Below are 26,942 nucleotides of genomic sequence, written 5' to 3' on the forward strand. Positions count from 1 at the left end.
AGAGTGCATAGGGTCCACAAAGATTAGGGGCTAATGCAAATGTGCATGTAGGGGCGCACAGATGTATTTGTGCGCGGTGCAGGTACAGATTGTTTGCGATTCTCTCATGCCCAGTTGCCGTTTCGTACCCGTTGCTGTAGAAAACACCGCCGGGTTAATCCTTAACAATGAATAATGCTCGCGGCCCTGGCGCTCCATGCAGCATTGTTTCGTTACATCGCCGTTCTCCATTGACAACCAATCGTTTAGGTTATTTATTCCATAAGCGAAAGCACTTTTTATAAACTCTAAAGTCTAGGCTATTCCAGGTCGTTGCATCGGATCTTCGTGCAGAGGTCATACAACGCAGTTCAATAAAGCGACAAAGCATCGCGGAATTGTGGGATAGGCTAATGTATCATATTCTGGCATCTGTATTAAGGATGCATTCCTTACCTGCGATTGATACGTATGCGACATCGGCCAACATATAAAAGGATCCGCCTGCTGCTGCTGTTTTCCTTCTTTTTTTTCCTTCCATAGACCTTGTCCTCTCTCACTTCTTGGTCCTCCTTCAGATCCCATCTCAACTCTATCTCCCCTACTCTGCTTTGCATTATTTCTCATTTGCAATGAAGACATTCACTATCTCCGCTGCAATCGCTGCAGTTGCCCTGTCAGTCCTTGATATTGCCCAGGCAGACCTCTCCAAGATTGTCCGCGTGAATCCATCCACTCAACAATTCATCGATGTCCAGGGTCGCTCCCGATTCTTCCACGGCACAAACATGGTCAAGAAGAGCTTCCCTTGGCACATGGAGATTAACAGCTTTGTTCCTGGACGCTCAATTGTCGACAAAGATATCGAGCTGCTGAAGGCACTTAACATCAACATCATTCGTCTCGGTATGAAACGCTTAAAAAACATATCTAAGAACAGCCGCTGCTTTGGAGACACGCTTCATGTTGACGATCCTATAACTCTGATGGATATTTTTTAGGTGTCCACTGGGCTGGTGTGGAGCCAGTACGTGGCCAGTACAATCAAACGTACTTGGACATCACTCGTGGGATCATTCAGAAGCTGCAGGATAACGGTATTTACACCCTCGTCGACCAGCATCAGGATGTTTGGGCCGCACAGCTCTGCGGTCATGGAGCACCTCTGGTACGATTTTTTTTTCTTTTTTTTTCTTTTCCTTTAGCCATTTACCTCTATTGAGAATCGCATGAACATGCCGTAGCTCATAGCCCTTCGCGTTCATATGTTTATTATTAATTGATCTCATCTTTTTCGCATGAATTGGTGTTACTACAGTGGTTTGTCAAGTCCGATTGGGTCTCTCCAGGCAACCGCATGCCGTCTCCTCAGAAGGCGCCTTTTGCGGTCGATGCCAACGGAGTTCCTTCGGATGCAGACTGCAACTCTATCGATTGGTCGGTCTCGTACTTGGATTACGCGGTCGGTAATGCGTTCGGTCGACTCTATAACAACTATGACAACCTTGGAGATGCCTGGGCTGCCTACTGGAAGACGGTCGCCAGCAATTACAATTCGCTCTCAGGAGTGATGGGTTATGACCTGATGAACGGTACGTATCTCGACTACGTGTATGCATGGTTCCATATCTACCATGTACATTGCCCTTGTACTTACAAGAACATTGCTTGAATGCTCATGCATGTCATAGAGCCGTGGGTCGGCGACCACATGGCGGACCCGACCTTGTTAACGCCTGGCGTTGCTGACGGTCGTAACATGGAGCCTCTGTGGAACAAGGGCAACACTGCCATCCGCACTGTTGACAACACCACTATTGTCTTGTTTGAGGGATCGACTTACGGTATGACCTGTTCATGTTCATTATCATTGGCAGATCAGCTTGAAAAATCGCATGTATCCTTATACCCTTTTGTGCTCCGTAGACATCTTGAGCGGATTCAACAACGTCCCCGGCGGAGACGGCTCTAAGACCGCGCAAAGCTATCACTACTACAAACCTCCTCAGCTGTCTAGCATCGAGACCACGATTAGTAACCGTATCAAAGATGCAAATCGCCTTCGTACGACCGGCATGTTGACCGAGTTTCAGTTCTGGGACAACTCGCCTGCCAGTGTCGCCCTGATCTTGGAGGCTACCCAGCAAGCCGATCGCTACCTGCAGTCGTGGCAAGGATGGGCTTACGAGAACTTGTGGGGTAGCACTGAACCTTACCCTGAGTTGGCACGTCTGTACGCTCGCTCTTATGCTGAGGCGACCGCGGGTACACCCAAGACGCTCTACTTCCAGGATACAACGGCCAAGTACTGGGTTTCCTGGGTGGCGGATACGTCCATCACCGCTCCAGGATTAATCCGCATTGCTCCTCAGATTTACTACCCTGATGGCATTCGCGTCTTCTTTGTCCCTGCTGGCACAGGCGCCTATACCATGGAGAACAACAACACCGTTCAGTTGCACTACACAAGCCAGGCTCAGAATGGTCAGACGATCCAGGCCAGCGTGCAGCCCTTTTTCCCCACGGATATCATCAAGAATAGCGCTTCTGGCAAATGTGTGGACAACAGCGACCTTGCTGTTACTCCCGTAAGCAAAACTTTTTTGCCAGCAGCATCGCTTCATCTGTTACAACTGTAAAACGCGTGTGAATCTGACTTTGGACCGCGTCTCTCTCGACTTTTTTTTTTTTAGAACAACCCAATTATTCTCTGGTCTTGCACTTCGGCTGCGAACCAAGTGTGGAAATTCAAAAATGGACAGATCTCGCTCGCATTTGATCCTCAGCACAAGAGCGATACTTACTGCCTTGACACTGCCCCGGTCAGTGGCCAGACCTATCAGTCGGCTGTCTTGAATCCCTGCCAGGCTGGTTCAACAACCCAACAATGGTCCGTCACTTCGACTGGCAACATCAAGAACAACGCGACTGGTAATTGTCTGGATATTACTGGGTCGTCCGGCAGCGATGGCACCAAATTGATTGCCTTCCCCTGCGGCAATGGCGGTACGCAGAAAAACCAGGTCTGGACTCTACCTCGTGGTGCCAACGGTACCTGGTAAATTGTAGGTTCTACTCTTCCCCCCCCCCCCCTATAACATCTATACCTATTACCGTCACAGTCTTTTTGCAAATAATTAAGTTCAGGAACAGATATGTTTTTTGATGGCGTGGTGAAGTGTAGAAACCCCCGGCTTTCCTCCCGACCTCATCCTCTCCTGATCCAACACCATCTCCTCCAATTCAATAAAGATTATATTTTCCGCGATCGACCTTGTAGTCTATCTATCGTGTCCTTGTTTTATTATTTTTATTATTATTATTATTATTACTACTATAACTTTTGCTACGCCAATCACTTTGTAATGTCACTCCCCGGGTTCAACTTCCGATTGTTCATAATCAAATGTGAACAGGCGGCTATGCGATATTCGAAGGGGAAGAGCCAAAAAAAACTAAGGCACCCTTAATATGACCTGACTTTTCTCATGCCATCGGTCATTCACTCTAGTGTCTGGTACTTATATCTACCTTATCCTTCCCCCCCCCCCCCCCCCCCCCCCCCCCCCCAGCTGTATCCGTCTCCCTTGGCGCGAGCCGACATCCACTGAATGTTGATTGAGAATGGATCAATATACTGAGAGCGTATCAAGGCCTGCTGAATTGAGGATAGTATTTAGTATTTTCTTTGTATGAATAAAAAGGCGCATCTCTCACCAAGTAGTCTGATAAAAAAAAAAAAAAAAACTTCAAGCCAGGTTCCAACATTCTCTGAGAGACAGGGCGTCAGCCTATGTTGAGAAACGCTGGTAACATTAATGGGTCTGCAGGAGGGGGGCTTGCTTTCAGAAGTAGAGTACTGACCATTTTGTGTGTGTGTTCTGGGGGAAGGGGGGGAGCCTCGCGTCGCGTTTTGCCACCAAAGTTTATTTCTCTTTGGTTGGGCTGGCAACGAGTTGGATCATGGAACTGCGAAACCAAAAAAAAAAATAAACCCCCTCCTTCTCGAGCGAGGGTTTGGGCAGATCGCAAAGAATTGGGGGTTGGGGGGGGGAGCTATCTTGCTCGCAAAGTCAATGGCGCCAAACAATACTGCGTTACTTGGCTGGCTTTACAAAGCGGTGCTTTTGACATCAGAGAGCCGGTTTGCATGTACTATATCGTCTGTTGCGAAACATTCTAGATCGCCCGCACTATATCCATGTAAAAAAAATTTCAACCATGCTACAAGAACTTAGTGCGGTGCTCATTTGGGCGTAGTCGTTGTGCTGTGAGCTCTAGATCATCTGTGTTTCATGTAAATAAGCGTCAACGCATGTCGGCATTGAGTCTCCTTGTGTCAAGCATCAAAGTGTGCACTATTCGAATGTGTGTGAGGCAGCTCATGAAGCTAAGCCCGGTTAATTACTATAAATCATTTATTTTTTTCCTCGCTCTCCTGGTCCATCATGTCTGACACATAATATAAAAGGCAGTGGACGTGAACCAGAGGGTCAGTCTAGCATTCTTTTTTTAGGCCTGGAGTAACTGAATTGCATTCGACCAGATCCTGAATCACTATCGTGAGACAGCAATGCCCAGGAAAGTGACTCTCGGGAAAAAGATATGTTTTCAGCAATGTTTGGGTCGGCAAACTTCAAAGGACGGATTTTCACTTTACGCGATGCGGATCAGCTTTCGGCAGAAAGCACTGAAAGGTAGCATGGTACGGATGCTGCGCGGTTATTTTCTATTTTATTTTTTTCTGACCCTCCCCACTCGCACCCTGGGGAAAATCTGATCTGGTTGTTAAGCCAATAAGGGTAGCGGTCTACTCAACTTAAACAGTTTTCTTTGTGTGCAAAATTGAAGACGTGCTCTTGAAGATTACCCTCATTTCTTTTATCCGCGTCCGGTCTTTACTTTCGAGTAACATGTTAGTCTAGGGTGCAGCTAGTAAGCACACGCTTGAGGATTAAAATTTAGCCATGTTTCCGCAAGAATGCTGCGGCCAATACGGTTGAAAGCGAATGGAGGCATTTCTAGAATGTCCTTTCTCATTAATGGGGCGCATGTGGTGCTCCTATGCAGAACGAAGCTGGATATCTTTGAGGGCATGTGTGCAACTGCACTTTTGTGTTTGAGAGACCCAGGATTACGGAATAAAGTTGCAGAGGGACCATTCGATCAGCAAGACGATTTAGACTAGTGGCCTTGACAAAGAGATAAGAGTAAGCAAACTGTCCAACTGGACACACTTTTTCCGCTTTGGAACAAATGTTTGGTTGAGCCACATTGCTGCTCAGCTCCCCTCAGCTTGATTAGATTTATCCACCTTGAATGATGCACGGTTACACGTCGAGATTGTAATAAGAATAATGGGGGTCAACGAAAATCCGGGGGTGCGCTTGCTTGGTAGGCCGGGCAGGTACGCGAGTATCCTTGGTTTGATCTTCACTCGTAGCCAAATAAGGTCAGTCTACAACATATAGAGGGCTGGACCCTGCCCAAAATAGGGCTTTTTTTTCGCTAGAGGTTTGGAGTCATCATTTTACCGGCATTCACTGTAATTTAACACGATACGACAGACCCTATCGAACTTCAATTTGTCAGAGGGATGCGTCCAGATGCCTCGAGAGTGTGAGGGACGGAAGTAATGGAGTTAATAATGACTGCCGTGAACAGCATGTTTAGGTCAAGTTGAGAGCCACAGGGTCATCAAAGAAACAAAAAGAGGTCTCCTGGACAGGATAATTCCTAGTTCGTAAATAAAGTTCGTCGGATAAACGCAAGTTGTTCGTCCTCGGACTTGAGATCGAGGTCTGTCGTAGCGGGCCAAATACTCAGAAGCACTGCCAGTGCTTGATAGGATCTCTGTGGTACTAGAGAGCTAAGCGGAGGAAAATAAAAAGGGGCATTGTGAAGCATGGTGAGGGAACGGGGAATGGCAGAAGATTGCGGGGGAACAGACATGTGCAGTGTTGAACATGTTGCAAACTTGATCCGGTGGAAAGCAAGTTCTGTTAATGCAATTTACTATTGCTCGGATACAAAGGAAAAAAAAAAAAAAAAAAAAAAAGAGCCATTAAATGCGAGAGGCAAGGAGTCCAGACACAGACACCGGTGTGGTGAGGGAGTGCATTTCCATTCGTGTTCCCGAGTATACGCTGAGTAGACTATGGATATGTAGCCTGAAATGCAGAGTACGTAAACGAACGAACGCAGTTACACGGTACCCTCTTGTCCTGCCCATTGAGGAAAGAAAATAAAGGTCGGCTGGACAGCTAACTGTGTTCTTTTTTGTCCCACTCATCATCGTGAGCATACTCGTCCGTCGCTTTATGACTTCTCCTTCAACTCCGACCCTTTGTTTCCTCTTTCCTTCCCTCGTCTCTATTGCGTCCTCATCCCACTTCACTCCACTTCACTCCACTCCACTTCACTCCGCTTCACTCCACTTCATTCATTCCTCAACGACGATGCCATCCCCTTCACCCAGCAACTGAACTCCCTCCGCTATCTTCTCCACTCAGCCTGCTTTACCCTACTCTTCATCCTGTGCTTTTTTCACACTCTTGACGCAGTGAGAGGACTCTGTTTCAAATTAATCAATCTTTTCAGGACCTACCGCTGCCATTATCATCGCCATGACCAAGTCAACTTCGGCCGCCCCGTACTGCTTCGTCAGTGGTGAGTCCAACAGTTCAAAGGCCTCTAAAGCGTAAGTCCTCTTACCAGCCCTTTCTTGCCTGGAATCTGGATATGACACAATCTCGGATAAACATACCCTTGTTCCGCACTCTGTCTCCGGCTCTTCAGGAATAAATGGCCTTTAACAAAAAAGACATATGATGACATCTCGTAGACTCCCTTGAAATGACAAAAGTTTGTTCAGCACGAGCCTGTGTAGGCATCAGTACATCCCCTCATTCTCAGTTCGCGCCCTTCATCTTTTTCTCCCTTTAGTTCTCTATATATCCTGAACATTCGCCAACAACCGATAAGGGCCAAGATCTGTGGCGCCAAGGAACGCGACCGTCGCCCAATTGACCCTCCTCCAATTGTGCAGATCAGGCTGGCAGACCCTTCTTCGGACAAAAACAAGTAAGCACACGTATTGCACTGTAGATGGGGTTGGGGTTGGGGGGTTGGGGGGCTGGGACTGTCACGTTGCGATGCTGCATAGAATCTCCTACTTATTATACTACCATTGCTTTATCTCATGGCCTACTTTCTTGCAGGGACTATCTCCAAAGCCCGTATCTCTTCATGTGCTGCAATCTTGTCCATGCAAACGACCCCTCGGGCGAGATTGTCGCACCAGCACATCGTGCCCTCGCCGGCACGGTCGTCTCGTCCCTCAACCGCCTCAAGGACGTTGACAACTCCGACGGCGGCTTCTTTGTCTTTGGCGACATATCTGTTAGAATCGAGGGCCACTTTCGTCTTCGTTTCTCCCTCTTCGAGCTGGTTAAGGGGGAAGTTTTCCACGTCATGTCTGCCGTCTCCAACCCTATGACCGTGCACTCGAGCAAGACCTTCCCGGGCATGTCAGAGTCCACATTTCTGTCAAGGAGTTTTTCAGACCAGGGCGTCCGCATCCGCATTCGAAAGGACCATCACGTCAAGCCCAAGAGGCATATGTCCATAGACGCCACGGAAGAATCTCAGGCTGCCATGCACAGCCCACCTTCGTCCTGCCATGAGGCGGACCACAGCGATAGTGAACACATCCAAATATCACACCCGGGTAAACGACCAAAGTCTTTCTCCATCGTCAGCAGCAACAGCAGCAGGCAGGCTTCTATGGACACCCACCCCAAGCATCCTGATGGTTACCCTTCCGCTGCAGAACTTTCGGAACGGACGCCTCCCTCGTCTCCAGGTCCCTTTATGGGACAGGATCCAGTTCCCTCCAAGTCTCGTCACCACCAGCATTACACGGATCTTTCCCCAGGACAACATGAAGAGCATCATTGCCTGTATCCCTCATCTTATTGCTACGCCCCGCACCACCGAACGGACAGGCCATCATCGTTTTCGAAATGCCATTGCCACGAGTCTAGTTCACGCCGTCAAAATCACTCGACATATCCTTATCCTGCCGGTGCGTCTCGCCCTTCTCATCCTAAAGACATCTCCCGTCAACCTGACCGCCACCCTGAACCACATTCAAGCCACTTGGAGCATCACGATCATTGTCAATATCCAGCTCGGTCCAGATATCATTGCCGTCATTATCACCGCCCTTCCCACGAGGCTGGCCATCCTTATGTTGAGAGGTATTCCTCATCCTACCATGGCCACTACCCTCCGTCGTATTCAATGGGCGCTGCCCATCCATTTCTCTCTTCTGTACATAATTCGCGCCCTTTATATCCATGTCCTTCGGCTCTCGCCCATCATGCCCTTCCTCATCCCTCTGCGCCCCATCCAAGCGTACCAAGCAAATTCAAGGAGCCAGCGCCACGCCATGGCTTTCCCGCCGCTCTGCTGAACGACCAAGATATGGAATGCGTGCCCAGTCCTGGCTACTACCACAGTCGAACACCATCCATGTCCTCACAGCAGAGTGAGGGCAATTTTTCTCCACTTCACCCCGTTTCTCCGCCAGAGACCCAAGCGCCTATCCATGGGTTACCGCCCCATCGAGATATGCCTCCTGCACATAATGTCCCAACTTCTCATACTGGGCCAACTCCCTTGGTTTTTGCACAAATCCCATCGCGAACTCCCGTTGCAGGAGAAGGAGTGAGCACAATCCAACTGCCATCGATTCAAAGCCTATCGACACGTTCGCCGATCATCCCTGGCCATCCATTCATGGAGGCAGCCCCTGCCAGGAGTTATTATGTTCGTCCTGAATGCCTGACCTGAAACAGAGTTCAATAAACAATTTCAAATACAATAACAGAACTGAATTGATGCATGCCGCAAAAAAAAGTTACATTAATGTGCGTTGCAAAATCAGTTGAGCTGCCGTACGTGGAAGAGAGTAAGGAAATCCACCTCCCCTAATTCATTTTGGTCAGTTAGTATCTCGTCCATTTTCGCAACGAACATTTCGGCCAATAATTTGCTGCCAACGGTTTTGTGCTCCATCAAAAATAACCCAAAACTATCTGCCATCCACTCCTCGGCTCCATCACCTTCTTCTTCTCCTTCACACATCCTCATCCCCCCCTCTCTGCTCTTTTACACCCACAGCTACTCTACTGCACCCCAAAAAGCAATACCGACAACCAGGACCACGCCAGCAACCGTTACCCACTTCGGCCTTGACAAGATGAAACTTCGCCTCTTATCCCTGCTGCCACTCATCCTGTCCTTGCAGCAGGTCTACTCCCAGGGCCCACAGACCACCCAGCAGTTCCTGGACCAGGCCAATATCTACCTGAGCAAGGGAGAGTACAACCTAGCTTTGGAGAGCTACGATGCCGCCATTGGTAATGTTAGAGCCGAAAGCCACGCCTACTTTCCTTTATTGTCTCTCTAGCCTCATGGTTCTAACGACCTATGCCGGTTTCTCAACTAGCCAAGGATCCCTCCAACTACCTCTCATACTTCAAGCGAGCCGCAACCTATCTGACTCTTGGACGCAACAATCAGGCTCTAGCCGATTTCACAACCATCCTGAAACTCAAACCTGATTTCGGTCAAGCTCTGTTTCAGCGAGGAAAGATCTACACCAAAGCTGGAGACTTCACTAAAGCCAAGGAGGATTTGGAGGAATACCTGAAGAGCAACAAAGGCGACAGTCAAGCAAACGATATTCCCGAACTGTTGTCAACGATTGATGAGGCCTCGAATGCCCTGACCCTTGCCCAGGCGGCTGCAGCTAAAGGACAGTCGGAGGAGTGTGTTCATATCCTAGGGTCGGCCATTCTGGTCGCACCGCTGTATGTGCCCTTCCGGATGCAGAGGGCCGAGTGTCATCTGGCTCGGGGTGAGGTTGAGGAGGCTGTCAATGACTTTAACCGGGCAACCCATAACGCGGCCTTGGACCCAAAGTTGATGCACCGGCTGTCAACCATGAGCTACTATTCCCTATACACGCCCGAGCAGGCTCTGGCGCAAATCAAGCAATGTATCTCGTTCGACCCTGAAAACAAGATGTGTAAGGCATTGTTCAAGAAGATTAAGGCGACCGAGAAGGATTTGACCAAGTTGAACAAGGACCTGGAGAACAGTCGATGGTTGGGAGTAATCAACAAGTCGGTTGGCGGCGAAAAGTCCCTGGTGAGCTCGATTGAGACGGAAACAGCGAATATGGAAGCAGAGAACAATGCCGTTGGCAAGATGCCTAAGCGCTTATTGTTGAAGGTCTACTCCGCAGCATGCAAAGCGTACACTGAGGTAAAGAGACACAAGTTTTTTTTTTTTTTTTTTTTTTTTTGACGCATGTAGTGTTGCATTTTGCAAAGGAACTCGCAAATACTAACTGGCTACCGCTTTCCTCACATTATATTACAGGCGCAAGATACCAAGAACGCACTCAAGTGGTGCACATCAACATTATCGCTGGACGAGTCGAACGTGGATGGTCTGGTTGGACGGGGTATGGCGCATATGCTGAACGACGATTTCGAGCAAGCGGTCAATGATTTCACAGAGGCACAGAAACTCTCAGATGGACAGGACCGCGCTATCCACGAAAAATTAAGCAAGGCCCAACGGCTGTTGAAGCAATCGCAACAGAAGGACTATTACAAGATCTTGGGTGTGTCGCGCAGTGCATCCGAACGGGAAATCAAGAAGGCGTTCCGTAAGCAGGCCAAGGAGTGGCACCCTGATACCTACCGTGGCGAACTCAAGCCAGATCAGGTGGAGAAGAAGATGGCGTCGTTGAACGAGGCATATGAGGTACTGAGCGACCCAGAGTTGAGGGCACGGTTTGATAACGGTGATGATCCCAATGATCCCCAGGGACAACAGAATCCTTTCGGTCAAGGCTTCGGTGGTAATCCGTTCTTTTTCCAACAAGGAGGAAGCCCCTTCGGACAAGCCGGCGGAGGCGGATTCCAGTTCAACTTCCAGTTCTAAAGTCCAGTTCAAGTTAAATAGACAAAATAAAACGTTGAATAACCGGGACAGAGCTCAATACAGCCTTTTATACATCTACATTGATGCGTGCAGACGAACCAAACGCAGGGCGACCAGGACGGCGGCAGGATCTCAGTGTACCGGGATTATCACGTGCATTGCGTATTGATGACTGTTACTTTTGCTTTGCTTTTTTCTTTTTTTTTTTTTTTTCTCAGCAACACACTGGACTGGTTGCGGTGTGGTACATAGGTGCTTTCATCCTCCACCCTACCTCTTCAAAAGCTATACCCCAAACGGTAAAGACCAATTGGAGAACATACCTCTCTGTCATCAGAAGGATCCTCTTCCGACACGAAGCATGTCATGGAGTCTTTGTTTACGCGAGCAAGAGCTGGGATCAGGATCGGGAAACAAACGTGATGGGGCAAAGTGAGGACTTTTTGGACACGAGCGGTATTAGAACGCTGGATACAGCAATAGGATGGAACTGGCGTGGTTGGCGACATGGCATATCTATCCAGTTCCCCTCATTGACTAAAACTGGCACTAAAATATAACTTTGTTTCGCTATTGTTGGTTTTTGTCTGCAGACAGATGGGTAACCAGACCACCATGGGGAGCCATAAGACCAAGCACGACAAAAAACGCGACGAGTCGTCCAAGAAACGAAAGAAGAGCCACAAGTCCGACAGAGATGGGGGAGTGGAGCATGAGCGGGCCCGAAAGAAGGCGCATGTCGCACCCACATCGACGTCGACACTGACACCGACGCCTGCAGCAGCACCTACACCAGCATCTGCACCAGCACCAACATCAGTATCAGCATCAGCATTTGAGCGGCGAGCATCGGTAACGAGCATTATGACCCAAGTCAAAGCTGAGGATATGCAGGGACTGGATAGTTTGGGCGGTATGTTGGACTCGGACGATGACAATGCGGATTCCTCGGACGACGATAATGACAGGAGCGCCAAAAATGCGGCTGCGGCTGCGGCTGTTGCTGTTCAAAGGAACAAGACGCTTACATTAGTGGGCGGGGCTGGTGCTAATGCCAATGCTAATGCTAGCGCAAAGCCAATTGGCGACAAGGCGAAAGCGGTAAAGACAAGTTCTAAAGCTGGAGCTACCGGAACTGGAACTGGAACTGGAGCCGGAGTGACGAGTTCGAGGTTGACGTTTGAGCAGATCATGAGTATGCCCGACAAAAACCCTGGCGAGGGCAGCGGCAGCGGCAGCGGAAAGCATAAGAAGAAGCAGACAGTAGTCGATAAGGTCAACGCCAATGATAAGGGCAGCGATGAAGCCGAGAAGGCGAAGAAGGATACCAAGGACCGCGAAATCAAGGATCGCAAGAGCGACAAGTCGAACAAGAAGGATCGAAGCAGCGGTCCCGCCTCAGTGGATGCCATGGAGGATCGATTGAAGGTTGATATGGCCCTGCATTCAGATAACCCCCTGCACACCAAATGGTTGTTGGCTCACGAACTGAAGGAGCAAGGTACGGAAAGAGGTCTTTTATTTCGTTGCTGAAACAATGAACGTTCAGGAGTGTCCGCTCTCTTGAACACTGAATGACCCACTCACATACGGTATTTCACATCCGTCTCCCTATCCTCTCGTCTGGAATATCTACAGGCATCACGTACCATAAGGGCAACTTCAGCGCTCAAGAGGATAGGATCATTCGTGAGACCGTCCGCGATTACATTGCCCGAAACAACAAGCCTGAGGACTTGGTCGAACGGTGGTTCTCAGAACAGCAGGGATATACACGCGCGGACAAGAACGGACTGGCGGCATTGTGGACCGAGATTGGTGCGTTCACAGTCTGGTCTTCATCAGAAACGTACAGCGACCGAGGAACATGTTTATTAATAGCTTTTTTTCTTTTCTTTTTTTTTTTTTTTGTCATTTGTTTATTTACTTTGAATGCTAGCCGTTCGTCTGGAGACCCGCCCTTTGCTGAACATTTACCTCCACGCCCGCCGAATGTATCATAACCAGAACAATGTTGGAATATGGACGAAAGAGGATGACGCGAAGCTGCTCGAGCTATACCAGCAACACCAGGGTCAATGGACGACCATCGGTCAAAGCCTCGGCCGCATCGCCGATAGCTGTCGTGATCGGTATCGGAACCATCTGAAGGTCAAGGACACAATGGTCGTCGGCACCTGGTCGAAGGAGGAGGACGAACAGCTCCTCGATATTATGCACGAACAGGCGCTCAGACAGGGCAAGGCGACTGTGCTGGAATCGGATCATATGTGGACATCAATCTCGGAAAAGATGGAAGGCACGCGCTCGAGACATCAGGTTCGCCATCGGTATTCGTTTGCGCTGTTGCCTCGGCTGCAAAAGGGAGGCCTGACCTGGACAAAGGCTGGAGCTGCGGTCGCGGCGCAGAAAGCAGCTGAAAAGGCGAAGGCATCGTCCGTCGAGTTGGAGGCCCACAAAGGCCCCTCTCTTAATTATGATCGGCAATTGCAGCTAGATACCACCAAACACATTGTGGAGCGAGGATATCGGAGACACAGGGAGGTGGAGTTTCCCCAATTTGCCGAGGAACTGAAGAAGCAGGTGCAGGAAAGCAACGAGATCCAGGTCGCAAAATTCACGAAAGCGAAGGGCCAGCTGAAGAAACAGAAAAAGCCGCTCGTGGAGGACGGCGACTGCTCTGCAACGACATTCAAAGCGGCTATGGCGGCTATGAAGGCGGCGCTCGTGGCGGCCCAAGAGGAATCAGCATACACGGTGAAGACGATGATGACCGCACCTGCGATGAGTCGCAGGATCCTTAGTAGGCGCAAGAAAGTCGAGAATTACAATCAGCTACCGTATGAGGAGATGATCAAGCAGCTGCAGAAGATAGTCGTGCAATCCCTGGATAAGGCCGGTAAGCGTCTGGAGGAAAAGATGCCTGGTCGAAAGTTGCCCAAGACCACGGTGGAGATGTTTCAGGAACATCTAGTGTATTATGCACAAGTTGCTGCTCTGGAGACGCTCTTGAGAGAGTTTCCGGCGTTGCATGAGGCATTGCAGAACCATCGGAGCGCTCTTATGCCCGTTGATGAATATTTGGGCGTGTCTACAGCTGTGATGGAAAGTGCGGTGGAAGCAGCTGTGACCAAGGCAGGGGGAGACAAGTCTCTGCAGAGGCAATTGAAACAGCAGTTGGCTGACCGGAATCTGGCCGAGAAGCTTCTTAGCGATGCGATGGTCGCGGCTGGGTTGCCTCAGATCCCTGAGCGGCGGATGGTCAAGAAACCTAGGAAGCGAAGTCGGCCGCTGGCGAGGTCGAGCGAGATCGTGGACGATTCGGACGATTCCTTGACGGACGAGATTATGGAGGAGGCGGATGAGATTGTGGAGGACTCGGATGTGTCTTCTTCGAGCGAAAGCAACGATTGAGAAAAGCAATCATTTGACCCGTATCACCATTTCATTTTGGTTAATTTCTCATGCATATCGCGTTGAACAATGCATATTGGACATTGCAATAAACTTGGAATTGATTGCCACCTTTTTCTTTTTCTTTTCTTTTCCTTTCTTTTCCTTTCTTTTTGTTGAAAAGGACAGTCGAGGCTGGAATGTTTGTATTTGTATTTGAGCGGTTGTTGTGTATGATAAAAAGATAGTCTAGACAAGCTTGTTGAAGTATTTTGGAACGGCCTAAAAGATGAACGAACAAGAAAGAGAGGAGAAAGACTCTGGTCGGTAAATGTTTCTTGGAACAAACACAGCAGAAATGCAATTGAGAACACCATCCACGATCCGTCCCCTTTGTCTGGAATGCAAAAAAAAATATCCAGGAACCCTGATTGGCGACTGTGCTTCTGTCGCCTTGTTTCTTCCACTGCTGCCGCTGTGTATATCCATTGATGAACGATCTGGATTCCGAGTCATAATGGTCGCGTTCCGATGGCATAAAGTGACTTACGCATTCGTTGACGCAGTGGAGGAAGTGGTACAACTCCTCGATGCAGTCCTCGTGGGCGCCTTCCTCCTGAACACGGCGGGTGCACTCATCGAGGTGGTGCTTCAATGGCAAGCAGGCAGCAGTCTCACCGCAAGCTATCAATCGTAATTGTGAGAAAGAAAAAATAGGGAATTTTACTCAGTAACAGAAACGAGCTAGGAAATAAGGACGAATCAGGCGATGAGAGTTGGGAAGAGAGTGTAACGTCCACGTTCTTAGGAAGCCACACATTGATGATGAAGGGAAAAGTGATCCCGATCATCGGTGTTTGTTCACATATTGTCGATGCTGGTGCTGGTGATCAACCGCGGAAAGAAACAAACTTCGGAAATCATCTCCGCGTGTATGTTGTTGTATTTTGTCCTGCTGCCAGTGAGTTGTGATGGCGAGGCCTTTTCCGTGAGTCAATCGACTTTCACTGTGGCATTCTCGCGATTCGACGCGGTTGCAGTTGGGAAAGATCCGAATAAGAATAAACGAACTTACCCTCCTCAATCTCGGGCTTGATGTCCTCTGGCTCCTCTTCTTCCTCCTCAGCAGCAGGAGCAGCCTCCTCCTCCTGTTCGGCAGGGGCAGCCTCCTCCTCGTGCTTCTCCTCCGCATAGACAGCAGGGAACAGATCGGTGATGAAGCTCAACATGGTGGTTTTGTTGTTCTGTGAGAGAGAGCGGGGGGAGGGAGAAAATAGATGGAGTAGTGTTGGAATTGGGCGGGTGTTCAAGGAAAAAAAAGCGGATCCGTTTCCGTTCGCATACAACCAAACCCCCGGATGAAAACAGGACTATCTAGGCGCTATCTACGTCATCGTAAATTCATCAACGCCCCCCTGTAATCAGCACGTGTGTGTGTGGCCGTACACACAAAATGCTAAAGTTCCATCTTTCTTCTTTTTTTGCGAGTAGTGGCGCTGGTTCCAACAATCACCCCTTCGGCCATCTCTTGCCCTGGACTTCTTGACCCCATCCATGGGTATCTACCATCTGCCGTGACGGGGTGAAGATAGAGTGGTCGTTCCTGGTGCAATAGGTACTCTCAGGCAATGTTGGACATGTTTTCGGCCGCCATCACATCTCTGTGGCGAGACCTTTTTTTATGCAGAAAGGAAAGGCACCCGTGGAGAGGCTGACGAAGGATTTGAAGGGTTCTGGCAGAACAACGATTTTGAACCCATAATACATTCATATATTCGTATATCCGTGAACTCGCGAAAAGAAAGTATCCTCATCCCTTCTACTCTCGTTCTGACCCTGCTTAATCTTGATCCAAGGTTGTGCGGCCGTATTCCACAAAGTCGTCGATAAGAACAGGCCAGGCACCTAGAGATACAATAAAACAGGCAGCTTAGCAAGAGCAATTACAAAAATACAAGACCAGAGAACAACCCAATTGTAACTCCATAACATACCCTCATCGTCATAGTTAGAGAAATGGGGATCAACCTGATTCACGAAATCCAAAAGCTATGCACATTTGGCAGAAGAGAAGAATTTCAGCTGAGGCATTGTCCAGGTAGTTTACAAGATAAGAATGCCAAAGCTCGCTACTTACCAGATACCATGTGTCCTTGGATATGGAGCGACCATACTTGTTTTGAACGAAATCGCACCACATCTCCAGTCTAGGAAAACGATCTTTCAATAGCAGCATCCAAAATGGAATAGCGACATCCAATGCTACAGGAAAATATAGAGAAAAAAATATATATTAGTGGGGTTGTAGTACAGGATATCATGTTCCTGAACACCGAAAAAAGGACAATAGAGCTGGTACATACGCAAACTCTTTTGGTTCTCGCTCAGTCCGAACGTGAACGCAAAATGGTAAATCTCCCTGAAAGCAGCGTCATCCTTGAGCTCCTGGCGCAATTTTGGAATCGAGTCCTTCATCTTTTCAATCGTATCGCACCTATTAAAACGCATAAATAAATAAAAAGAAGGAACAATAAGACAGCCATTAGTAAACACTTGCCTTTCCTCGTTTCAAAATGGACACGACAACGATAAAGACATGCCCCATACCCAAGCTTGGTCCAGCCTTCAACAAATCCGGACCGAGTGAATTCGCACATATTCTCCGCCTTGAGGTGCCAGGCCATAACCAACATGACAACGTCTGTAGGATCAACATCCAGATCCGCACAGAACTTTTCCATGCCCTCGATCAAAATCTCGTCCGGTTCATCTATAAAAATCAAAAGCGTAACAAGGAGAGAACAACATTTGCCAATTAAGCAACTGGCACAGCAAAAAAGCAAATTGGAAGACACAAAAAAAAAGAGCGCAGCCATGACCTTATCTGCTGCCAATGTGAGAAATCGATACATACCCTTGTACCTGTCAAAGACCTCGTTGATTCGCTTGACATTAACTGGTGCTGCCTTGGGTTTGCTCTGGAGCGCAGCAGAAGAGCTTCCGCTACCGAAGAAGTTGTTCACTGCCGTTTGGACGTCCCACTTGCAGTCACTGAGCAAAGAGATGGCTGTTGATTCCCTATTTGGATGTTGGATATGATGTGCGATGTTAGATTGGTTATTAATCCTGAAATTATCGCAATAGCCATTCAGGTTATACTTCTGTATCAAAATTGACTTGCCTGATGTTGGTGATCGAGACGAGTGTCTGGACCCTGGAGCGCTGATCCTGGCTGAGAGTATTCTGTCAGGGCGTTTGTAATTTTCCGGGGTGAGCAGTGTGCCAAAAGGTGCAGACAGGGACAGAGGGACAAATCGACAATGCAGATCCGACGCGGCACATCAAGGAGAGACAGGAGGCAAGATAGGAAGCAGTAGTGAGTCATGTATGTCCTTCAGTGCGGGATCTCCTTTCTTGAGGCTGAGGTTGACATAAACAGGTATCATCAGCGCCTCGATCCTTTACCATGGTCTGTGGGGCTTGAGTGTGAAGACGTGAAGAGAAGAATGTGGACGCGACTGTGGCAGTAAGAAGAAAAGGTAGGAAGCGATAAGGGGAGGGAGGGAGAGAAAAGAATTAGAAGAAAAAGAAGATCGTCTGAGGAGCGAAAGGAGGAGTTGATGGGAGATGAAAAGATGTCGAGGAGGGGGCGGGGTGGTGGAGCTGCGGCCGGCCCTCCCAGTGGGCCTGTGACTGCACACATCCCAATTTTGATTAACCACTCAGACTATTGGGTTCATACGTTGCTGCCACCGTCGGAGGGAACAAAACAGCAGCAACAAATGGCGCACCTTTTTCTTTTCTCTCCATCCATTCATTCTCCACTCTTCATTCTTCCCTTTCTGCTCCCCAGCCCACAAGCCCTTCGTCATGTCTAATGCGTATGCGCATGCTCTTCCTCTTTGTCTTTCTTCACGTGCAATTGCTTGTATTTCGCGTAGCCGCGCATTTACTTTGTCAGGACCTGTCGGTTTTAGTTTCACCTTCCTCACAAGGAACCCTCTCTTCCCTTACCACCGTTGTCTAATTAGACCCGCTGAAGCCGTCAATGTTGCCGCTGGAAAGCGTAAGGCTGAAGGTAAGAGAAACTGGGATCAAATACCGCGTTTATTGATCTAGAGGGAATTAAAATTGCTTCATCGCATATCGCATATCGCATAACACCCTTAGAGCAAGCTGCACCCATAACTACGAAGCGCTCGGTCGCCTCGAGTTCATCCTCAAAATTCAATGACCAAGAAGACGACAGCGCACAGGAGGATGACGATCTCGGTAAAGTGAAACAAACAACTGTTCTCAGTATTGACCGACAAACACTATCGTTCTTTGCAGCCTTTCACTCTAACAAAAGAATATGCCTTTCGAAAATAGATGAGGACCTCGACTTTTTGGATACCTCCAATATCATCCACTCTGGACGTCGCACTCGCGGCGTTAAGATCGACTTTACAAAGGTTCCTCAGGATGACCTTTCCGATGATGATGATGAAGAGGACGAGGCTGCTGTCCCCCCAGAGGCTGGAGACGACGAGGATGAGGAGGACGATGACGATGACGATGACGCTGACGCTGAGGACGAGGAAGAGGAGCGGGAGACCCGAGTGGGCGGATCATCTTCAACATCAACAGAAGTAGCCTCAACAGGAGAGCCCAAATCGGCAGAAAGCAATGCAGGGGATGAGGTATAAACCACTCCTGTTGCCCAATGGTGTCTTGATCTCCTCTTACGGACCCAGTCGCTAATAAAAGATACCGTATAAGGCATTAATGGCGGCTTATCGAATTGTGTGTGTCTTGCTGAACTGAATTATGTATGTACAGTACGTATGGCAAATATGGCACACGCACCGCCCCCATTGTCACGAAACCCGACATCGTTGAGCCCGACCTACTTCCCAACCTGATACACACCCTCCTCAACAAACGCAAGCACATGAAGCTGGGCTATCTCGTTATGAAGAACTCGACCTACAAAGACACTGGCATGTCCTGAGACGACGCCCGACAACGTGAAGATGACTTTTTTTAAATCATCGCCGGAATGGACGCAGGTGCCGGATGCACGCAAGGGACGAGTTAACGAAGGGTATGGCTCCCATTCGTCTTCAGGATTCCTCAGCTTTCTTGGGGGATATGGCTGGGGTACGGTGTGGGCATGACTCGCGGGCCCTTTCTATTTCTTTCGCTGCCTGCTCTTCTAATTTTCATTCTCATTTTTTATTTCCTCGGACAACAAGATAACGACCACATACGATACTCGCAATATGATTTAGACTTCACGCTCTATATGTCAAACTCGTGCTTTCTGATCTCAATGGTTTCGATGGTTTCCTTCCACAATCTCTCTGCAAGTATATCTCCATCCTCCCCCTCCACGATTGGGTTGACCTTGGCCGGGCAACACGAGGAATAGTACTGGCCATTTTGTGCTCCATTCTCGATTCCGCACTCTGGTGCCACCGCGGCATAAACTGTCGTCTTTGAACCTTCCGTGATGTTCCTCGCTACAACGGCTCCCATAATGCCAAACACGACGGTGGACCTAATCCTTTGAAGCAGCGACTGATCACTTTTACTGGCGAACTCTGAAGAAACCAAGCCCGGGTTGATAACGCTAACGGAGATCTTACGATCTTCTGGGTGACTGGATTCATGGAGATGGCGAGCAAGGCTTCGTGCAAAGAGCACGTTCATCAGCTTGGAAACGTGATAGCGATTCTTGAGAGATGCGGTGTTTGTGGCGTCGTCCATCGTCTTGACAATGCTTGGTGTATCCCTCTCTGGGAACTGGGTCCAGTGGTGAACCTCAGAAGCGACAATCACGATGCGGGGATATGTGGAGGCATTCTGGGAGGCCGTCGTACGAATGATAGGCAAAAGAAGAAGCGTCAAGAGTACCGTTCCTAGGTGGTTGGTGGCAAACCTGGAATGAAGAGGTCAGCTTCATCACCTGCATCGACATATAGGATGTGTATGTGGATTTGGAAACGATATGGATGCGGAGATTAATGCTTACACTGCCTCGTGGCCATCCTCGCTCAAGGTGAATTTGCTGAGCCATCCAATGCCGGCATTGTTGATCAAAATGTGCAGAGGAAGACCACTCTCTTGATACCGCTTAGCAAATGCTCGACAGGATGCGAAGGATGCCAAGTTCAGTTCTTGAGCCTCGATGATAACGTCATTGGTATTTGTGCTCGCCTTAATGCTACGAATAGCTTCTTCCGCCTTGGACATGTTCCTGCAGGCCAGAATGATTCGGGAAGGACCCATTTCAACGAGATGGCGGACTGTACCATAGCCTATACCTGCACATCTCAATTAAAGTACACAACATTAATACTGGAGCTGGACTGTGTTAATGCGCGTGTCGACGAAGTAGGCTCCATTGTCTATCTGTCTTACCGACATTACTGCCTGTCACCACGATAGTTTTTCCATTCAAGTTAACTGGAGTTATCTCTAGTTTAGCGAATTGATCGTTGAGGAACTCTTTGAATGAGAGAGACATTTTTTTGGTGTGTTTGGGTTGAAGATACCAGGGCGATGCGTCGAGACCTTTTATACTTCAGTCGCCTCTCTTTGTATCACTAGGCAACGTTCTCATTACGCGTTACACACGTAACTGCTGGGTATATTATTTTCCGGGCGAAACTGAAATGCATTTGATCTTACACTCGGTGATCGGACTGCGCAGATTTGTTGGTCTGATTGCGGCCCGCGGCTCGTGGCCCACAACACATCGTAAATGGTGTGCGTATAAGTGTCCAAAAGTACGTGTCCACACACGATATTCATTAACCAACTTTAAATTAAGTTTCAGAGGTAATGCAAAATACGTTTCGCGTTTCTATGCTTTCGTGATTCGAGTAGGTAACTCTCGCACATTTCTGGAAGCTCTGAACCCATCCCCCTTTGTTCAATTTTTCACTGCAGAGGGGCTGGGACAAAATCTTTCACTTTCTTATGGGGTCACCCTTTAGTCCATTTTGCCCAAAAAAGGAAAGTGCTCGGTGGTTTTTTGTTCACGTGATCGTACGCGGGCTGCCCAAGCTTATTTCTTGCATCCTCTTCCTTCATGTCTCCTGTTACAGTGACAATCCACCTGATGAAGAGACCCGGCGCACGCCTCGCAAGTGCCTTCCCAAAACTCCCAACACTCCTGGAACCCTCCGCAGGACTTACAAAGCAAGGACACATTTTGTTACAGGAGTTGGGAGTTTGTAGCTGTTGGGGTTGTCACCCTTCCTGACGTCCTGACCCTCAATACTGTATAGCGCAATGACATACCCACAGGTCTGATCTCCTTCAGCGCCAATATTCCCGTCGCGTCGTCCTTAGGAGGGAGTAATCCAGTGAGTACATACCGATGATTGGCATGACAACAGTCACTCATTTCCAAGCACAATCCTAACGAACTTCTTGTCCTTTTATGTTTTTCTCTCTATAGGATACTCCGCAAGGAGCTACTGAAGCCCCGCCCGTCCTGACTGGAGCGTGTTCCACTCCAGCGGCATCAATCTCCTTGCAGCTCGCCATGGCGTTCACCGCTGCAGAAGAGTCCTTGCCAAACCCTTTCTGGTTGCCTGAGGAAGAACGTCAGTCTGGACAAGAAGCACATTCTTCACTGTATTTCCGCCTCCGGCGACTACAAGATATCGATTCGCCTGGACATTCTCGTGGACTCACAACACCATTTACATATGGAACTGTGCCGTCGTCGCTTGCACGAACAGTGGTATCATCTGTGCGCCTTTCTTCGCCACTTCGGCGGACTGTGTCGTCGCCAATTCAAATTGATTCTTCAGATTCGGACGCGTCTTCAGATGATTATGATTCCACGCCTAAAAAAACTTTCTCCACGCCCATCAAGCGAATGTCAACATGGAGGGAGGCTGATTGCACCCCACCGCCATATATCTCGACGCCAACATCGTCTCCCTCCACGTCCATGCAGCCGGAGCTGTCGCCCCTGCAGTTTCTATCTTCGCCATCGCATATTGTACACCAGATACATATACCATTAGTTCAAGAGCACGAAGACGACATTAGCGATTACTCTGTAAGTTATTTCAACTAATGACACAGTCATTTGTATTGTAACATTTTAATCATCCTTTGCATGTTGTTTTACACACGCTGTATTCTTTTTTTTCAGACCTCCCCACTTACTTTGAGGTCACAAGCCATCAGCACTTGCAAACAAGTTTTCCGCTGTGCACCAAAGGAAGAGCAACTGGAAGTTCTGTATAACATTGAAGCAAAGCACGACTGTGTCTTAATTGCTCCTTGTGGCTGGGGCAAGACTTTAGCGTTTTTCCTGCCTATGGTGCTCTGGCCTCGCTCAGTAACCGTCGTCATCTCACCGCTGATATCTTTGATGGAGGATCAACAGCAGGTAGCTTTCAAGTACTCTTGTAACTGTACGATTGCATATGCCTTCAATAAATGTGTCTATGTTACACGACTGACCCCGTCTTTGGATCCTGCCCTACAAATCGATAGAAGCTGGCCGCGGCCGGCATATCGTACTTCGTTCTAACTGGCGCCAACTCGGATGCTATTAACAAGGGTACGATCCAACGCGCACTAAATGGCGAGTACAGGGCTGTCTACTTCACCCCCGAGATCATTTTCAGCGGCAGCAAGGCAAATTTGCTTCAAGATCTTTGGCGGAACGAGCAATGGCGATCATTGTTGGCCGCAATAGTGATCGATGAAGTGCACTGCGTCGAGAAATGGGTCAAGTTTCGCGAGGACTATACACGCCTAGGTGATCTGCGTGTCTGGGCACCTGGAGTACCATTTGTAGGGCTAACAGCGACTCTCACAGCGGACGCTATCCTAAAAACTAAGGCCAAGCTTTTTTTGTCCAAGGCAACGACGATACGTGTGAACGAGGTTCGCACGAACTTGCGCCTCGAGGTGCACACTCAGCCCAAGGATGCCATGAAAGGCCTCCATAGACTTTTGCACAAAGAGAAGACCATCGTCTACTTTGATTCAATCGCTGTTCTCATCCGTGTTTTCAAATGTCTGCAGTGGATAAGGCCCGACCTGCAAGGAAAACTTGGGTTGTACTTTTCAACCCTAGATGAACAGTACAAGAGGACGACCATGAAAAAATTTGTAGATGGGGACATCCTGATCCTGCTGGCTACCGAGGCTGCAGGAATGGGTGTCGACATACAGGATGTTGTTCAAGTGATTCAGTACGGGTAAGTTCATATGTTAATAGCATGGAAATTGAGCAATCAGAACGAAACAAGTTGTCGTATATTTGGGTCGTCAGTCCGCTAGAACGACACTTCTTAATAAAACAAGTAGACCAGAGCAATACCGAGTCACTTCAGCTCAGCCTTTCAAGACTGAGCTGGAAGGGGCCGGTTCTGATCTCTATATCTTGTGAGCCCAAAACATAACACAAGTTATTATCTCTAAAATATTTCGATATGCACTTGTGAATCATTTAGTTTTCCAAGGGACATGACAAGCTTGGTGCAACGGTTTGGCCGTGCAGCGCGACGCAAGGATATCAACGGCCGTGCGATTCTCTATGCTCCGCCAGTCTCTCACAAGACTGTTTCAGATGCACAAGTCCGCCAGTTCCTCCTGGATCACCACAGCAAAAAATGTCTTTGGAGGTTTATCGATGACTTGTTTGGCAACGAGATTCGTGTTTGCAACAACAACTGTTCAGCATGTCATACTGTTAATTGTCCCCCTCTACTCCCTAGTCGCATTGTCGCCAAATCTGTCATCAGAGGAAGATGGCCGAAACGCTCGAAAGAGGAGAAGGCTCTGGCATTACGGGAACTGATATCATGGAGGAAGGATGCCTTCAAGAGGTGGCAAGCAACACAACGTTACGCCAATGGTGCAGAAACCGGGATCCTGCCGGACATGACTGCCAAGAAGCTCTCGCAGCAATTCTCAGGGATCAGAACTGCTGAGGCAGTCGCAACCTTCGCATCTTCTTCCCTCTGGTTTCCTCGTGGAAACCCTCAGAATTGGTTCGTCGAGATCGCACAGCTGCTGGCTAAGATCAACAAGAATATTGATGATGGTCTCATACCAAGTAGCCAGCTGATAGTGGCGTTGGCTCCAGACCTACCAAACGACGGCTCTGACGGCAATGACGATGGAAGTGATGACGGGGAGGATAGATAATTTTGTCCGCGTACCGCAACCAGTTGCCCACTCTATTCCCTCCACTTCCAACTCCTCTTTCCTCCTCCCTTTATTTTTACATCCGCTATTCCTTACTTTCTTCTTCTATCCTTTGTTTAGTTAGTCATGCTTTTTTTAATACTTTCATCTGCGTATTCAGAGCAGTATAACGGCAACAATAACAAAGTCATGTTCAAAATAGTATTATATTTTAATTCTGATCGATAACATTTTCGAGATCCTCGGCTTCTTCAATGTCCACAGCATTACCCCACAGTGATGTATGATTATCAAAAAATCTTCCTATCGCGCCTCCGACCATCTTCTCTTCGCCAACACGCTGAAGATCAACCACCGGTGGTCCTTGTTCGCACTCGCCGGAAGTCCATAAAATGCCACAGCCTTGGAAGTTCTCCTGGATCCTCGAAATATCCAATGCAGTCGACGGCTTTTTGTGTCTAGTGCTGTTGGAACGAATGCCGACCTCTCGTTCGAACATCCGTGAAATGACCTGAAAGGTTTTGATGTTGGTGGAAATGGCGTCCTGGAGGTATTCCCAGCTCATGTTCGAGCCTTTGGCTGAAAAAATGGCTTTGATGAGATAGTTGTGGTTTTCCTGCATCATGTCCGTTGCCATCCATCCACCAGCGACGCCTTTCGGGTTCACAAGCATACTTGACAGGACCCTTCTCGCCCATTCATCTGTCCAAAGATAGCGAATGCCATAGAGGAGGCGTAAAAGCTCTAGGGCATAATTGGTGTTGCCACCCCCATGCATCATTATAACGATGAATGGCAGCAAATGCTTGATGCGGCCAATATCGCCAGCTTTGATGGCCGCGCCAAGCTCAATGTAGACGGCTACATCGCGCAGGAAAAGAAGAGCGTTGGTATTGGCGGTAGTACAGGGAAGGCCAAGGAGCAAAGGCGAAGGCTGAGAGCAATATGACTTGGTGATGCTTTCTGTAATGCTCTGAACAGAAAGCTCCTTTGATACACCACGATCCCGCAAAGACTGATAGAGCAACTGCACCTTCGCATCAAAGACTACCCGCAAGAGCTCATCGGTGGCGTGAAAGATGATCTTGTCCCTGCTTAGGCCCTTACGGTTCAGCAGACATGCAATCGATGCCAGGGTCCCAGGAAACTCTTTGGAGCCAAGGTGAGTCCTCCAAATGGTACCACACAAATTCATCTCCAAATGAAAAAGTTGGAGAACAGGATGTACCTGTCAAGTTTGAGGGATACTTTTAGTTGTCAAGGAATGTATATACAGGGCTATGCTCCTGTGTAACAATCAAGCACCTTCTTTCCGCCTCACATCACTCTTTATTAACTTTGACTTTCACGTACCCACGACAGGCTATGGTAGGGATCAGGATCGAAGCACCGGTGGACCTTGAGCGTCAGCAGCCTTGACACTGTCATTTGATCCCCAGCGAAAATTGTGTTCTTGGGATCGGCAAACCAGGCTTTTGGTAAATTGAGACCGACCTCCGTAATCCTCTGCAACACTGACAGGTTTCCTGCAATGGTAGACTCGTCTAGCTTCATGACTGGAAGTGGGAAAACAGTACTCTTGGTGAGGTCAAGTTGCTCGACAGGAACAACAAGAATGACGGATGTTGTTGATCCTTCCGGTAACGAGCGCACAATGGAGTCCGAAACATGCGATTGGCAAGCATTTACAAAAACCTCAAGGTCGCCGTTGTTGGGGAAAAAAAGGTTGGCATCTGCCTCCGGCCTCTCCTCCACTGGACGAAAAAGAGTAGGTGCGGGCTTGCTCTTTTCTGAGGGTAAAAGGATGATGGTGGCAGCAGTGCCATTGTCGAAAATATCCCGTTTGTTGACGCGCTGATGATGGTGCTTAGCGGCGATATTGATATTATCGTAAACGACATAAAAGTCGTTCTCCTTGACTGCCTGTATTACACGCCTGCACGCATCCCTGGTCAGCGACTTGAGGCAATTGCGAACTTGATTGTACGAGATCGAAAGCCCAAGGCCAGAAAGGACCTCAAGAACTCTCCTCGGACACCCAGTGCAGTGCAGAAAAATGCCAAGGATTGTCTGGAAAGCACTGGCTTTTTGTGACGACATAAAGAGCAGCATTGCTGAAATGCAGCCGCGGACTGATGATGGCTTCCGAGCACGGTGACGCCTCAGTGCTCTTTTTGTGAGATTTTGGACAGGTACATCCTCTTTGAGCACGCCCTTCAAGAAACGCGTCAGGTACTTTGCGCCACCGCCTTTGCCACTGGTGTTGGGACCTCCATCCATATGTGCCTTGTCCTCCACCATTCCATCATTCTTGTCATCTGCCGTGCCAGCAGCGTAGCGATTGAGGAAACCAAAGTCGTCAAGCAAGTAGCCGGCGA

At 48.6% G+C, this 26,942-nt stretch overlaps 7 protein-coding genes across 7 annotated transcripts; 5 read left to right on the forward strand and 2 right to left on the reverse strand.

The window, feature by feature from the left end:
- The first annotated feature begins 520 nt into the window (after window positions 1-520).
- On the forward strand, window positions 521-3,072 carry BC939DRAFT_527612 (glycoside hydrolase superfamily). Its single transcript, XM_051561424.1, has 6 exons — window positions 521-885; window positions 981-1,147; window positions 1,298-1,571; window positions 1,671-1,823; window positions 1,906-2,567; window positions 2,673-3,072. The coding sequence occupies exons 1-6, from the start codon at window positions 612-614 to the stop codon at window positions 3,039-3,041; spliced, it is 1,899 nt and encodes a 632-aa protein (XP_051413832.1). The 5' UTR covers window positions 521-611; the 3' UTR covers window positions 3,042-3,072.
- A 3,210-nt stretch (window positions 3,073-6,282) lies between these two features.
- Window positions 6,283-8,868, forward strand: BC939DRAFT_446720 (velvet factor-domain-containing protein). The gene is made up of 3 exons (XM_051555005.1): window positions 6,283-6,679; window positions 6,925-7,062; window positions 7,200-8,868. Exons 1-3 carry the CDS (start codon window positions 6,606-6,608, stop codon window positions 8,833-8,835), a joined length of 1,848 nt encoding a protein of 615 aa, XP_051413833.1. The 5' UTR covers window positions 6,283-6,605; the 3' UTR covers window positions 8,836-8,868.
- Window positions 8,869-9,073: 205 nt separating this feature from the next.
- Window positions 9,074-11,049, forward strand: BC939DRAFT_446723 (uncharacterized protein). Its single transcript, XM_051555006.1, has 3 exons — window positions 9,074-9,404; window positions 9,494-10,314; window positions 10,432-11,049. The coding sequence occupies exons 1-3, from the start codon at window positions 9,245-9,247 to the stop codon at window positions 10,999-11,001; spliced, it is 1,551 nt and encodes a 516-aa protein (XP_051413834.1). The 5' UTR covers window positions 9,074-9,244; the 3' UTR covers window positions 11,002-11,049.
- Window positions 11,050-11,518: 469 nt separating this feature from the next.
- Window positions 11,519-14,435, forward strand: BC939DRAFT_113348 (uncharacterized protein). Its single transcript, XM_051549934.1, has 3 exons — window positions 11,519-12,502; window positions 12,640-12,819; window positions 12,941-14,435. The coding sequence occupies exons 1-3, from the start codon at window positions 11,599-11,601 to the stop codon at window positions 14,413-14,415; spliced, it is 2,559 nt and encodes an 852-aa protein (XP_051413835.1). The 5' UTR covers window positions 11,519-11,598; the 3' UTR covers window positions 14,416-14,435.
- Window positions 14,436-14,643: 208 nt separating this feature from the next.
- BC939DRAFT_501735 (ubiquinol-cytochrome C reductase hinge protein-domain-containing protein) lies at window positions 14,644-15,623 on the reverse strand (the record flags this gene model as incomplete). The annotated part of the gene is made up of 3 exons (XM_051560200.1): window positions 14,644-14,676; window positions 14,945-15,078; window positions 15,470-15,623. 3 exons carry the CDS (start codon window positions 15,621-15,623, stop codon window positions 14,644-14,646), a joined length of 321 nt encoding a protein of 106 aa, XP_051413836.1.
- A 2,588-nt stretch (window positions 15,624-18,211) lies between these two features.
- On the forward strand, window positions 18,212-19,120 carry BC939DRAFT_113172 (uncharacterized protein). The gene is made up of 4 exons (XM_051549933.1): window positions 18,212-18,275; window positions 18,372-18,472; window positions 18,565-18,666; window positions 18,766-19,120. Exons 1-4 carry the CDS (start codon window positions 18,265-18,267, stop codon window positions 19,080-19,082), a joined length of 531 nt encoding a protein of 176 aa, XP_051413837.1. The 5' UTR covers window positions 18,212-18,264; the 3' UTR covers window positions 19,083-19,120.
- A 557-nt stretch (window positions 19,121-19,677) lies between these two features.
- On the reverse strand, window positions 19,678-20,905 carry BC939DRAFT_501738 (uncharacterized protein; the record flags this gene model as incomplete). Its single annotated transcript, XM_051560201.1, has 3 exons — window positions 19,678-20,317; window positions 20,411-20,696; window positions 20,800-20,905. The coding sequence occupies 3 exons, from the start codon at window positions 20,903-20,905 to the stop codon at window positions 19,678-19,680; spliced, it is 1,032 nt and encodes a 343-aa protein (XP_051413838.1).
- Between the last annotated feature and the right edge of the window lie 6,037 nt (window positions 20,906-26,942).

The sequence above is a fragment of the Gamsiella multidivaricata genome (assembly GCF_025024155.1).
Source record: "Gamsiella multidivaricata strain RSA 2152 chromosome Unknown BC939scaffold_21, whole genome shotgun sequence".
Lineage (NCBI taxonomy): Eukaryota > Fungi > Mortierellomycota > Mortierellomycetes > Mortierellales > Mortierellaceae > Gamsiella > Gamsiella multidivaricata.